The sequence below is a fragment of the Nymphaea colorata genome, chromosome 1, assembly GCF_008831285.2.
Source record: "Nymphaea colorata isolate Beijing-Zhang1983 chromosome 1, ASM883128v2, whole genome shotgun sequence".
In the NCBI taxonomy this organism is placed as follows: domain Eukaryota; kingdom Viridiplantae; phylum Streptophyta; class Magnoliopsida; order Nymphaeales; family Nymphaeaceae; genus Nymphaea; species Nymphaea colorata.
In genome coordinates this window covers 38,816,338-38,830,073 of record NC_045138.2, presented here as the reverse complement: position 1 = coordinate 38,830,073, position 13,736 = coordinate 38,816,338, and the positions used below count along the sequence as shown (strand labels likewise).

General features: G+C 39.3%; 2 protein-coding genes across 2 annotated transcripts; one reads left to right on the top strand and one right to left on the bottom strand.

The window, feature by feature from the left end:
• Positions 1-137: 137 nt before the first annotated feature.
• Positions 138-2,778, bottom strand: LOC116260685 (50S ribosomal protein L13, chloroplastic). Its single transcript, XM_031639125.2, has 4 exons — positions 2,390-2,778; positions 2,021-2,206; positions 1,356-1,526; positions 138-471 (listed from the first exon to the last, which is right to left on the bottom strand). The coding sequence occupies exons 1-4, from the start codon at positions 2,648-2,650 to the stop codon at positions 355-357; spliced, it is 735 nt and encodes a 244-aa protein (XP_031494985.1). The 5' UTR covers positions 2,651-2,778; the 3' UTR covers positions 138-354.
• A 1,227-nt stretch (positions 2,779-4,005) lies between these two features.
• Positions 4,006-12,088, top strand: LOC116265709 (MACPF domain-containing protein CAD1). The gene is made up of 7 exons (XM_031646523.2): positions 4,006-4,636; positions 8,014-8,252; positions 8,329-8,524; positions 8,648-8,725; positions 8,997-9,180; positions 10,374-10,534; positions 11,274-12,088. Exons 1-7 carry the CDS (start codon positions 4,373-4,375, stop codon positions 11,931-11,933), a joined length of 1,782 nt encoding a protein of 593 aa, XP_031502383.1. The 5' UTR covers positions 4,006-4,372; the 3' UTR covers positions 11,934-12,088.
• The last annotated feature ends 1,648 nt before the right edge of the window (positions 12,089-13,736 follow it).

Here is a 13,736-nt window from a genome sequence, read left to right as displayed (position 1 = left end):
ACAATGAGAGAGAGGGATGATGTGAAGTGGGTAGTGATCCTAAAGGCTGAACAAAAGCGAGTGTTCAGAAATGCATCCGCAGGAACCTGATTTTGAACCAACCAAATTTGAGCACCCCCATATTTTAGGTCAACATGTTTACAGATTTTGCGTTTAATTAGTCAACAGAACATTTCTCAAGTTTCACAAAAAGTGTCCGAACAAAATGGATTCTTCTCAAGATGACACATAACATTAACAAAAGCTTTTCATTAGGGAAAAAAAAATCAAAAGGATGAAAATACATTGAGAAACCCCTAGTTGGAACAGCTATCAATAGAATCACCAGGCTGTGCATCTGCTACTTGGAAGTTTCTATTTCTCAACTTGTACTCTTCTGTCCCTTATAGGCAGGTCAATTGGCATCTGTGCTTGATGTGGATGATCTGGACCCTTGTAAACCTTTAGATGTGTAAAAAGAGTTCTGCCCAGCTGTTCATTATAAATGAAGATTAGCACAAGAATGAGGCCATATAGCTTTGCTAGTACAAGTTACTTCAAATCTCTGCTTTAACTGAAAACTAGGCCATGAATCTAACTGTAAGATACTGAATCTTTTTTGCAACTTAGAATATACTTCAGTATGATAATTGGAGAAGGATCTTTTCATTGTCGTATTATTGAGAAGAAGGCTACAGGCTCCAATTCATGAAAACTGTGCAGCACTCTAATTAGTAACAACAATATATATATAGTTTCCATAGACAAAGTTTGCCAAGATATTGGCAGAAGAACTATCGATTTAATACAATATTATATGTGTGTTCCTTTTATCTTCAACAGTTCTAGTTACATATGACAAATAACCAAACAGAAATGGGGATTGACTAAGCAAATTAACTAATCAAAGAAGCTGAGAAGCAGAACATTGCCTTTGGTTGAGCTGCTCCGGAAATTATTTCTACTTTGTTGTTGAATTCTTATTTAAGAAGTTGAGCCTGTTTTCTGATCAGTCTGTTTATTCTGTTGGTTGCCCATGTTCTCAGGACTCATGAGCATTAAGTACAGCTAAGTAAATGGTTGGAAGTAGGAGCATGGTTTTGAAGTTTCATCATTTTGGCCATACCAAGATTCCAAAATCTCATGTAATCAATTGGTTCAAGATTCGAACTGTTTACATCCCTAGCATGTAAAGTAATCCCACAGGAAGAATGCAATCAAAATTCAGGGGATATTTTGATTTCATATTTCAAAATCAAGATATGTCTCAATTAAAGGAAATCAAATTGTGAGGCATTCACTTCCTTAAGAAGAGCTACCAATCTTTTAAAACGAAGAGTACTTAAATTGAAAAACCAGTGATCAGTTTGTCTTACTCTTCCTTTGGGCAGCATGCCTCGTACAGCATGTTCAATTATTCTTTCGGGAATTCTCTTCTGTAGTTGATCAAAAGTTTCCACCTTCATTCCACCTGGCCTCCCTGAGTGTCTCCTGTAAAGTTTCTGAGTCCTTTTTTTGCCTGAAACGGCAATCTTTTCTGCATTGACCTATGCAAACAAATTCAAAGGCTATCAGTTCTTGAAAACTAATGGTGTGTTTTTGTATGCCTCGAGGCATTTGTTTATTTTGTTGCCTTGTCAATTGGGTAATGTTCTCATTGCATCTTTCTTGTCTACGAACCCCGATAACAGCATAAATGAACAGGATGCATAACAAAATAAGGTAGACTCTTCTGAAAAATATTGTCGCTATAGTCTATAATCTATATGAGGCCTCATATATGTTCACCAACAATTCAAGGGATAGACCACCTCTTTGAGTATGTGTACGCATGCGTATGTCCAACGAAGTAAAATAGAAAACAGGGAAATGTACTAATAGTAAATTTGCTGACTGATCCTAGCAAGATCAAAGAGCAATACACATATTAAAGTTGATTTCCCCCATGACGGGACCAACAAGTTCTTCAAGACGAATTCCTTTTGATAAACAACATTTGCATGTAGTGAGATCCTGAAAGATAAAAATTTCTTGTGCATACCACAATCACGTACGCTCCCATGTCCACACTTGGAGTGTAAGTTGCCAAATTCTTTCCACGAATATGTATAGCAATGGTCGAAGCCAATCTCCCCAAAATCTTGTCAGTTGCATCAACTATGTACCATGTTTTCTTTGTATTTTCATGGTCTGCGGCCTTTGGGTACCACGTTTTGTTCCAAATATCCTGAAAACAAATATACAAATATTCAGAAAACTAAAATACGAAAAATTTCGTTCGCACAAAAGAGACGGCAAAACTAATAACAGAAAGAAATGGTGAAACTCAAACTCATAAAAGTGAATAAGTAACAAAAAGTAACGACCACCAACATAGAAGAGAGAAGGTCCGAAGGAGATAGAGACTCACGGGGCCGTCAATCTCGGAGGGCTCGAACATCCACCTCTGTTCTTTGGGAATCACGGCCTCTTGGCACCGAACCTGGAACGGTCTCGCGACCGTCAAGGAGGGAGCCTTCCTGACGGAATGCACCAATGAGACCCTTCTGTGGGAAGAGCCCAAGAACGGAGATGCAAGAGGAGTGCTGCCAGCAGGTGATGGCCTCAACAACGGGCCTGAAGAGGAGGAAGATGAAGCAGAGGAGGCGCGCCAGGGGACGACCACCGCCATGATTTCCACTCACTGCCTACTTCTACTCTTATTTGCTGCAAAACCTCTCCGATCAACAGAGCAAGAACAGGATTCACCGTCTCTTCTCCTCCTTCCTCGTCCTCCTCCTACTAGAGGAGTGAGGAGGCTCCTGGTTCCGGATAAAGGGATAGGGGCTTAAACGGGTCGGATGCAAACCGGAGTGTTGGATTCAAACCGTTGAAAAACCCGGGATCCGGATGTTACCGTATAAATAAAACACCTTCGAGGATGAACAGTTTGGATCAACAAGTTCGACGTCAAATTATGAACTAATAGGACTTGTTAAAATTTTACAGAAACATGCTCAATATTTGATTAAAATAACAAAGACAAGTTTCAATTTTGATTTCTTTTATTTAACTGCCTAAATTACACAAGTTACATTAACGTAGAACTTTTACCATTTTCTTCTGAGAGAGCTGTATACTACGTCCTTGTGACAGTAGCAGTAAAATGTTACGGATCCTTTTTTATCCTAAGATGCACTCCCAGTTTCCCAATGTAAATAGTCTTAGTTATAAAAATGTTCATATCTTTTAGATCCTAATATGGACACAAACCATGATAATTCAAGCTTAGAGTATGATGGCCCATAAAAGAGAAATAGGGGATGTTAAACCAAGTGCAACACTGTCATTCTTAACTGAGTTTGAAAGCAAACAAGAAGCTTTTCTTCTTCAATGTTTCAATTCCTGACCTAATCTTCGTTGAACACATAACCAAAAAGAGCATGTAAGCAAACCTTTATGTGGTTGACTTGTCCCCAGCTGACTCACAAAATCTGGCTGGTACATGGCAGGTGGGTCTTGTTGGGAGAGATCAAAAAGGGCGAATTCCATTGAGGAGCCTATTTTTTCTCTTTTATCTCAGAAAGAAAGCCCCTACACACCTTTCCTAGGTTTCAAGTTTAAGAGATCTTCCTGAAAAAGTAAGGCAACGGTTCGTCTTGATACAATGGAATGATAATATTGTCTTTGACAAGCTACCAACATAAAATACCTGCATTTTTCTCCCTTCCAGGTCAGGGGAAGAAGTATTTCTCAACTTCAAGAAGAGGGGACCTAAAAAATATCAATATTTTTCACTTTCAAGTTGATGTTGACGTCAGAATTTTTTTATGAAACTTTGAAGCTTATTAAGTTAAGGAAAATTCAGAAACGGCAGGAGATTGAGAAAGAAAATTAGAAAGATGAATGGGTTGGACTCTGGATGTCATCTTTACAAAATAAAAAACTCGTGAACTCGTTGTCTGACCCAAGAACCACTCAAACTTGACCCGAAATCAGCGTTCATACATTTTACCTCATCGGACAGGAAGAGATCTAATGGTTTTGGATTCTCAGCTTCTCATCCAGAGAGAGAGAGAGAGAGTGGGGGGCGGTTAGGTAGTGTGCAGGCATTGACCAAACACACAGAGACAGACACACACACCTCTCTCTCCCTGTTTCCCGAAAAAGATAACGCGGTTTGTGAGACGGTCAAAGTGCCTCTTGTTCCTTTCTCCCTCCTTCTCTGCCTCCTCTGTCTCTCTCTTTCTGGAAGTGGACTGGTGGTGGCGGTGGAGATGGTGGCAGGGGACTCCTCTTCCCTGTGCTGATCAGTCGTGCTTCTTTGGTATCGTTTTAGTTGGTGCGGGCCCGGAGGTCTGCACTCTTCTTCTTCTTCTTCTTTCTGGTCTCCGTTGTCCCATCCATTCAGGCCATGGACGGGAAGCCGCCGTCGTACACCACAGTTGTCAACTCCATACAGGCGCTCGGTCGGGGCTTCGATGTCACCTCCGACATACGCCTCCTCTACTGCAAGGGCGTCCATGGCTCTCGCCTCGTTCACATCGACGAGCAGCACACCCGGGATCTCTCCTTCTCCCCTTCCCTAGTCGTTCCCGACGTATCCATCGACATCGACATCGACTTCTGCGGTGGGGACACAAAGCGGCAGAGCACTAGCGTGTATTCCTTCCATGAGGTATGGAGATCTTTCTTCTCCGTTTCCTTGGTTTCCATCTCTTGATTGGCCATTTTTCGGTTCCCCCCGGAATCCACATGGTTTGTTTTCTCATTACATTCTTCTCCTTCGTTGGAGATCTTCCACGCGCTTAGTTGGTAGTTGATCTTTTTTTCTTCTGATCAGTCCTTCTTGGGCGACCAACTTTGTCTTAAACGCAGATCATCAGTTAGGTGGTTTTGATAATCGATACTATTTTAACAAGTGCAAGTTCGCCAATAAAGGAGTTTTTTTTTCCCTTCCCCCTTCAGTGTTTGTTTTCTAGTCAGATTGGTATGCTGGGGTTGGATCACACTTTCATTTGTACTTTAGTTTATCCTTGACGAAGTTGTAGGACTCCTTTTTTTTTTTAGCTTGTTTATCGTCTTCTGGATTGTGGATTCCGCTGCATAAACGCTTTCAGGAGAACTAGATAATATGCAGCTCGTTTTTCTATCCTTGTTGTTCCAACTTACAAGGCGGTAGGAGGTGAAAATACAGCTTGTGAGCAAATAGCATTTTTGGCATAAACCATTTGTTTTGTCATGCTGGTCTTACCAAATCGAGTGTATGCTCGGGAAAGGATGCCACCGCTATGTATGTCTAGAACGAGTCACGATGTTGAATATGCTGGAGATTGCGTGTTCATGCAATTGGATGCAGATTGGGAAGCAGTGTTACACGTCTTTCTCTTCAACAAGGAAAAAGGAAGAGAAAACTAGGCAAATAAATTAAACACGTGCTTCTTAACCTGGGATGAAGTGGATATGGTTTCACTGGAATATGCAGAGTACGCCATTTTACAAGCCTGTTCTCAGAATTACATTTTAAATTGAGGGAACCAAATCTGATTTGCTTTTCTTTTACAAAGATGCTAGCAAGCCTTTCAAAGTTAAGGTGGAAAGGAAGCTGCCATGAATTAGTGTTCAATATGTCACTCTCAATTTTGTCATCGATGATCTATAAAGAAATCACTTGATGTTCATGATCTCAGTTTCCTTTATTGGATGCATTATGCATTTCTTTCTACCTCTTCGGGCATATCTCAATTTTCAAATGTAACGAATTTTGAGCAAGCAACAGTCATGTGAAATTTTATGTATAGCCGATAACGTCAAGAGATGATGTTGCATAAAAGACTAAATAAGACATCAAGAAATTTTATTTGCCTTTTCAATACAACTGCTCCACTTGCCTGGCATATGAAAAGTAGCATCATTCTTCTTGATAATGTGTCTGCGGTACACAAATCTGTCAACATACTAAAAGAACTGTTCAAACATCAGTAACGACAATCTGGCACGTCTCTTGGGACCTAATCTCTCTTTTTTACCTGCTTTTGGTGGAATGTTTTTTTTTTTTATAATAATGTTATGCCTTCAAATATAGCAGTGGTTTTGTTTTTGCCTTGGTTGACCTTTGAGATATACTAGAGTATACACGAGTTGGGTTTTGTTATCCTATCCATCACAAAGTCATGGGGTTTTATTGTGACCAATAGCATTAAGAAATTCACATTTCATGTTGCTCTACGAATGTTACATGACCGTGCCACACGTTAGATGAGTAGATATCTTCATCTAGAATCATGAATCATCAGTTTGAATATCTATTTGTTTTTGTGTCATCTGAGCTAAAACTATTTATGAGGGCAAGAGAATATCATACAATCATGAACCTACGGCCAAGTCCTTAATTTTGATCTAAAGTATTTTGGCAAGGAAGATGTGCAAGCTCTATAGAGAAGAGGTGGTAGGAAATCATGAAAGCTTTGCACTGAGTTCCATTTCTCTGTGAACAGTGCATTTTTGAGGCGACAGCTTTGGCTTCATCCAGTTCAGGCTTGCATATGTTAGGCCTACTAACTGGTCTTATGAGACGACAGAGATGTTACCGACCAACTATGACAGATGGTGTAAATTGGTCAGGAAAGATGTAGGGTTAAAGCTATATTTCCTTGCAAAGCTCCATATCCAAGCAAGCAAAATATGCTACCTTGTTGAATGCATGGAAGATGTTGAAATCTTCTGGGTGAATTATACCTTCAAAGAATTGCAATAGCCTTGGTAAAAACATTGGCATAACAATCAGTTTTTTCCACAGTGGCGGGGCTCTTACTACACTTACTCCCAAGAGAAGATGGAAATGTAGTTTAAAATGTTTCAATTTCTTCATCAGTGGGCAAGATATTTTCAGACAAGGAATTGAACCGCTGGGTGCATGAAACATGGTGGCTGGTATGGGAGGGCTAATTAAGATTGCAGAAAAGGCAGATTTGTTGAGCAAAAAGCCAGGAGACGAGCATTCATGTTTTGAAATATAACATAGAAGCAATGACATAGGGGATCAAGCAAGCATGCACACCCTAGGTGGATCAGAAGCTTTTGTTTTGGATGGGACAGGAGTGCTAAGATAAAGGAGAGACAATGCTGATAGGTACTAAAAAGTAAAAGGAAGCCTGTGTGAAGGAGGCAAAGTGAGAAGTGTTCAGGTGAGAAATCAATGGGGAGGCTTTGAGAGTAGAACATATGTAGGTTACTAAACATAAGGAAGCCTGTGTGAAGGAGGCAAATTGAGAAGTGTTCAAGTGAGAAATCACTGTGGAGGCTTTGAGAGTAGAACATATGTAGGTTACTAAACATAGTTAATGTTGATGTGTATATTAGTAGTGATTTAGTGAGAGATTGGCACTAAAATATACCGTAACATCATGTGTTTTTCTCCTCCATGATTATTCTTGGGCACTATCCTCTAGGAACGAAAGGATGCAAGCTTCAAAATTGAAGGTGAGATTTTTCTCAACACATGACTGATTCTGTTGGTTTGCTCCATGACTTGCCAACCTCATGCTGCGGATGAAGATTAAGAACAGAAATTGTGGAGAGAAGGTTATACAATTTCACTGAACCTCTTCCATTCTAAGCTGTCATGAACAATACCAGCTCCTTGTCAAGGCAGGGTTCAAATGGCTATGAAGTGTATGGATCACTATTATAATTATCAGTTTTTTTCTACTTCGTTGCTTTTTATGCTAGGTTATTTTTCATCTCAAGAACTCGGTTGAATGAAGCTGTGGCTCATGGCTGCAACTAGGTCCCCTGCAACCAACCCATTTTGAGAAATGAGAAAAAGCTCTTTTTTCTTTTTTTCTTTTTTTTTGTAATATGAAAATTGAAACTGTTTGTATTTTGCATACATTTGGTGCTTTTCTTGAAGTTGTACATGCAAGGTGTTTCTGAGTTTTTCCTTTTGGTGTTGTTCGGGCTTGGACATTTCTAGTTAAACTAGATGGAAGGTGAAAATCTTATGCAAGATTTGGTGATGACTGTTAATCTTGATTCAGCCTCTCTTGCTTTCAGATGGCAGAGTATTTCAACGAGCTGGCAGATATATCTGGCAGTAATCCTCTTGGTAGCTTCAATGCAATGTTCAACTTTACTGGTTCTTGGCAAGCAGATGCAGCTGCTACAAAATCCCTTGCCATGGACGGCTTATTCATTTCACATTTTCATGTAAAGTTGGAGAAAACTGATTTGGTTTTGCGGGAAGATGTTAGACGTGCTGTTCCACAGACATGGGAACCATCATCCTTGGCAAGGTAAGTAAATAAATCAAAAGATTTGTTGTTGCTTTTCTTTTCATTTCTAACTAATACATTATTTTCTTCTTTTCAGTTTTATCGAGAGCTTTGGTACACATGTTATTACATCTATCACAATTGGTGGTAGAGATGTGGTCTATGTCAAACAGCATCATTCTTCTTTGCTGTCACCACCTGAAATAAGCAACTATATAAAAGAAATTGGTGAACAGAGGTTTTCGGACTTTGAGGGTCAGCATAGCTCAGGTCCACTCAAATCCAAGGACAAGGCTAGTTCAGTGGCATTTGTTTTAATTTTCTGTTATATTCTCTACTTTCATGTCCAAATCAGACTGTTTTGGTCCAAAAAGCTGTATCCTTTTGAGGTTACTATTAATTAATTAAGCTTACAGGTTGCAGATCAATTCAATTTCAATAGCCAAGAAGTACATCCTCAGCCTCTGGGTGCTCTAAACCCAAGTGGCAAAGAGGTAACTGTCTGGATTTTGACCTTTCTTGATGAGTCTGTATTACCAAATAAAAAAAAAGTGGGTCATTGTGTAGTCAAGTATGTGACGTACATTATTACTTTTATTGTATTATATGCCTTCAATGATCGACTAGATTAATTCGTTTTTCACTCTTAACAACTAGAGGTTAATGCATGTATGTTTATTGGTAATTATGTCGTGATTATAAGCTAACATTTTCCATCATAGTATGGTTAATACTTGATTGAGCAAATCTACACATTGGCTGCAGGATGTTACAGTCATTTTCAGGCGGAGAGGAGGTGATGATCTTGTTCAAAGTCATACGAAATGGGCAACGACTGTAACTTCTGCACCTGATGTCATCAACATGACCTTCTTGCCTATTTCCTCCCTGCTTGGTGAAGTACCGGGAACAAAGCACCTTAAACGTGCTATTGAGCTTTATTTAGAGTGTAAGAAACAATAGCCCATGTTCTTTATGTTATGACTATTTGGTGAATAGCTTGAGTGGATATTGGTTGCTCACTGAACCACTTTTTTGTATCCCTTATGCTAGTGGAGCAACAGTTCCTTTCCTTCCTTTCCAAGTTCGGCCATGCACACTCCACCATCTATTGAAAGCAATTTCTTTGAGATTGTATGGAAGTCTCAATTATAGGAAATGAATCCACCTATTTGCTGGGATTAAAATTAATCTTTCTAATCTGCCCACCTTGAGTTTTTTCTTGTAGACTAAGCTGGCTACTCATTCATTAGATAATTGTTAAAGCATTACCATGTATTCACAATTGAACATTTGGAAATATGTATGCTAATTGTATATCAGTTTCTTGCATTTTGTCGTTAATAACTGAACTTTTACATAAGTTGACTGCTTATTCATCAAAATACTCCACTTGTGCATGTTGACCATTTGGAAGCACCTGTTCAGTATATAACAATTTCCGTTATCAATAGTTTATCTGTGGCACTACATCACATGTTTTAAGATTGTTCTTTGTGGTTGAAAATGTCTTGATACTTGTGTAAGGTTGCTAGAGAAGGAACTAGAATTGACAAGAGGTGCAAAAAGTTTTTTAAGCTCACCTCTCCATAAGATACCCATGAGGGATTGAGAATAAGTCACAAAATAATAAAGCCTACTTGCTAATGACCAAATATTGCTATGTGCTCTCCATTTAATCAAGCTGCCATTTTCCTCAAACGGCTTGCTGCTACCCCTCTTCACGTGCATACCACCATGCAAAAAACACATTACACCGTTTGACACTGATGTGGTATTCCCATTCTATCTACCCCCATTTGACCAATGTTAGAGGTAACAGTACTTCTGATCAATGCATTTTGAGGAATGAAATTCCCCAACTGGGGCTGCTTAAATCTTGGGCCGTCATGGCCTTGATAATGTGCATCTGTGCTACAATGCTGAAAGATGGTACCGAATGATCCTTCATGATTGCAGTTCCTTAAACGAGCTGGCCTTTGAACTTTTGTTTTTTGAAGCTGTGAACTCATTTTTCATGAGTCCAGGTTACGAGGTTGATGCTGGATATTGCTCCACATTGTTTGTGTTCTACAGTTATGCAAATAGTGCCTTTTTCTTTCTCCTGGAATGGCTGTAAGGCGTTTTCCATGATATATGCAGACAAACCACCCATAGAGGAGCTGCAGTACTTTCTGGAATTTCAAATCCCACGTGTATGGGCGCCAATTCAAAATGCACTTCCTGGACCAAGAAAAGAACCTGTTTGTCCATCTTTGCAGTTCAGCCTGATGGGTGCAAAACTTTTTGTTAGTTCCGAGCAGGTATCAAACTTTTTCCTGGTATTTGTTGACATATTCTGATAATTATTTTTTTGCATAAACACATGAAAAATTTATGTACAAGAATGTCAACAGAATGGTTAATAGACAGTGGTGTTTATGAAGTATTTATGAATCTTGGGTGTTTGGTCAAACTTCTCAAATGCCATCCAACAGTTCAAGCATGTGATGTCGTGAATAACTGTATATACCCACCCCAAAAACCCCATCAACAAAAAAGAAAAAGGCCGTTTAGTTAGTCATGTCCATGTTTTGAGTGAATGACCTGTACGTTTTGAGTGCCTGACCTATTTCATATAGATGATAGTGAAAATATAGGGAACCAACCGTCTTTGTGAAGTTTTAAAAATAATTTAATGTAAAGGAATTTAGAACGAGTCTGGATGGAGTATCCCTGCAACATAGGCAAAGCCTAGCAACCATATGTGAGCAGAAAGATCTTTCAAATTTGTCTCCCGAAAAGCACAGCTGGCAGTTTTCAACATCGGGAATTTTTTAATATGATGGTTACTGTGTTACACATAACGCGATAGAACAGATTGTAGAGGTTTTGAATGGATTTTCAGGACTATTGTACCTCTGAAGCTTGCATACGTCTCCTGGAGTCATGATGATCTGGTGCATGCTCAATTTGACGAAGTGTCCTTTTATATTGAGCTTTTCATTTGACAATGATAACATTAACAATTTGAAATCCTGAATCGAGCCTGATACTTTACAGGTCTCAGTTGGGCGTAAACCAGTGACTGGGCTTAGGCTCTGCCTTGAAGGAAGCAAGCAGAACCGGCTGTCAATTCATTTGCAACATTTGGCATCCTTGCCAAAAATTTTACAACCTCACTGGGACACTCATGTGGCTATTGGAGCGCCCAAGTGGCAGGGCCCCGAAGAGCAGGACAGCAGGTGGTTTGAGCCTGTGAAATGGAAGAACTTCTCTCATGTTAGCACCGCCCCAATTGAGCACACGGAGTCCTGCATTGGTGACTTATCTGGTGTTCATATTGTCACCGGTGCTCAACTTGGTGTTTGGGATTTTGGAGCCAAGAGTGTCCTGTTCCTGAAATTGTTGTTCTCAAGAGTTCCAGGGTGTACAATAAGAAGGTCTGTCTGGGACCATAATCCTAGAACTGCTTGTCAGAGACTTGTCGATGCTTCTTCATCTTCATCAACCTCCTCAACAGATCTTACGAGGAAGGTTGAAGACAAAAAGCCTGAGGCTGCAAGCTTACAAGCTGGTAAGTTCAACAAAATTGTGGACCTAACGGAAATGACCAAGGGGCCACAAGATGTGCCGGGGCATTGGTTGGTCACTGGAGCTAAACTTGGAGTTGACAAGGGGAAGATTGTGCTGCGTGTAAAGTACTCGTTACTGAACTACTGAGGTTAAAGTTTGCTATTCTTTGAGATAATCTTCTCATGTTTGGATTGTTTCGCATTCTTTGTGCTCGTCAGGGTTCTCCCTTGTTCATATGTAAATTTTATTGGCTTCAGATAGGAATAACCATAATGCAAAATTTGTCATTTCATTGGATTTTATTTCTTGGCTGCTCATGGAGATAACTATAGCACGCGAATTTGTCATTTTCATTATTCTTCTTATTAGCCCTGCGCTTTTCCGCAGACGGTATTCTTTTTCTTTGTTCTTTTCTACCCCCTTTATATTTAGCCAAGTGGTTCTGTTTTTGTCTGCAAACAGGGTGAAATTGAGTTAACTGCTTTATTGGAAAACAAGTAATAAAGGTTGGGAGCTGGCTCTCAGCAACCTTACATTGGAAATTGCGTAAAACTGAAAAGCGCTCATAAATCTGTCATGCATGCCAAAATTATCGGCAGTACATCTTGGTTGATCTCTCTTTCTGTCTCCACGCTTATGTGCACAGAGCGTTCGCCCTTTTGAAGCAGCGCAACATGTTATTAGCGACAAAAATAAAAAATGTAAGCGGTAAATTTAAAATTTTAATTCCAAAGTGTGTTATAGAACAGGTTATATGTTAGTCACTGATAACATGTTACAGTATGCTAGGGTCTGGAAATGATGAAAATGCCATTCGTGGTGAAATGACGAAGATTCCCTGTAAGGGCAAAAATGGAATCCAAAAATAAGAGCCTGGTGTAAAAACAAAAATGCCCTCCAATGAAAAGGTGGAACATGAGTTCTCGTGTTGGCTCGGAGATGAAAATGACCAAAATACTCTCCTCCACCGGGCATGGAATTGGAACCTGTCCGTGTCACGCTATCAACAAAATACAGAAGGCCGCTTTTACCAATTTTATATCTTATTGCCTTTAATACTAATTTCGAGCTTTAAACAAGTGGCTTTTGAAGAAATGATAAAAGCATGCACATATTTAATGTTTTAGGTTAAAGCGCTTGAGATGAGGCGTCTCTCGTACAAATTTAGCAGTTTGATAGTAATTTCCGAATTCCTGCCTTTAGTAATTTTAATATTTGGAGACATTTTCAAATTGTCACCTACAGTCTTTTTGATACTCAATTTAGGTGTAAATGTTGTTAAAAATGCATTGAAGTTTTTCTTCCACTAGTTCAAACTAGTTTAGCTTATTGAGACTCGCAACTCAAGTCAGTTGACGGTTGAGATCATCGTTATACAAATAGGTTTGTGAATCAAAATTGGCAAGGCTGCTGATCACGACCAATTCAGTGACGCAGGTGAAATTTGTTAAGCTGATAACAATATTAAAAAGTTATTTTTTGAAAAAATAGATAAGCGTACAGAAAATAGTTAAAAGTAAAAAAATTACATTACATTGAAAAGATAGTGAAAACTTAAACATGTGACTCAATGGAATCAGCTGTAGAATTGAATCGATTTGCCACCATTTCGATTTGAATCGACTGATCGAGGCCGATTCTATAACATTGATTGAGATGACTAGAATACCTTCGAAATAGGCTAAGTTTATTTCCTGTGGCTATTGGGCTTTGATTTTCTTCAGGTCTTCACTAGCAGCTCCTTATCATCTTTTCCTTTATCAAAAAAAATATATATATCTAAATCTTCTTCACGAAGACCAATCATTTTGTGTTCTTGTGTTACATGGGCCAATGCTAGGTCTACCACCCGCTTAACAGCAAACCTGGTGGAAGATAATTCTTGGGTCTTTTTGGTTAACTATAGGAGGAATGCAATCTACTTTAACAATATCAGGATACGGCTATATT

What these genes read in the sequence shown, in the direction of transcription:
- LOC116265709 (XM_031646523.2), top strand. Translation starts at nt 4,373, where the DNA reads ATGGACGGGAAGCCGCCGTCGTACACCACAGTTGTCAACTCCATACAG. An exon ending in CACTCAAATCCAAGGACAAG is followed by an intron (nt 8,525 to 8,647) that starts GCTAGTTCAGTG and finishes TTAAGCTTACAG; the next exon opens with GTTGCAGATCAATTCAATTT. An exon ending in TAAACCCAAGTGGCAAAGAG is followed by an intron (nt 8,726 to 8,996) that starts GTAACTGTCTGG and finishes CATTGGCTGCAG; the next exon opens with GATGTTACAGTCATTTTCAG.
- LOC116260685 (XM_031639125.2), bottom strand. Translation starts at nt 2,650, where the DNA reads ATGGCGGTGGTCGTCCCCTGGCGCGCCTCCTCTGCTTCATCTTCCTCC. An exon ending in CCTCCGAGATTGACGGCCCC is followed by an intron (nt 2,207 to 2,389) that starts GTGAGTCTCTAT and finishes ATTTGTTTTCAG; the next exon opens with GATATTTGGAACAAAACGTG. An exon ending in TGGGAGCGTACGTGATTGTG is followed by an intron (nt 1,527 to 2,020) that starts GTATGCACAAGA and finishes TTGTTTGCATAG; the next exon opens with GTCAATGCAGAAAAGATTGC.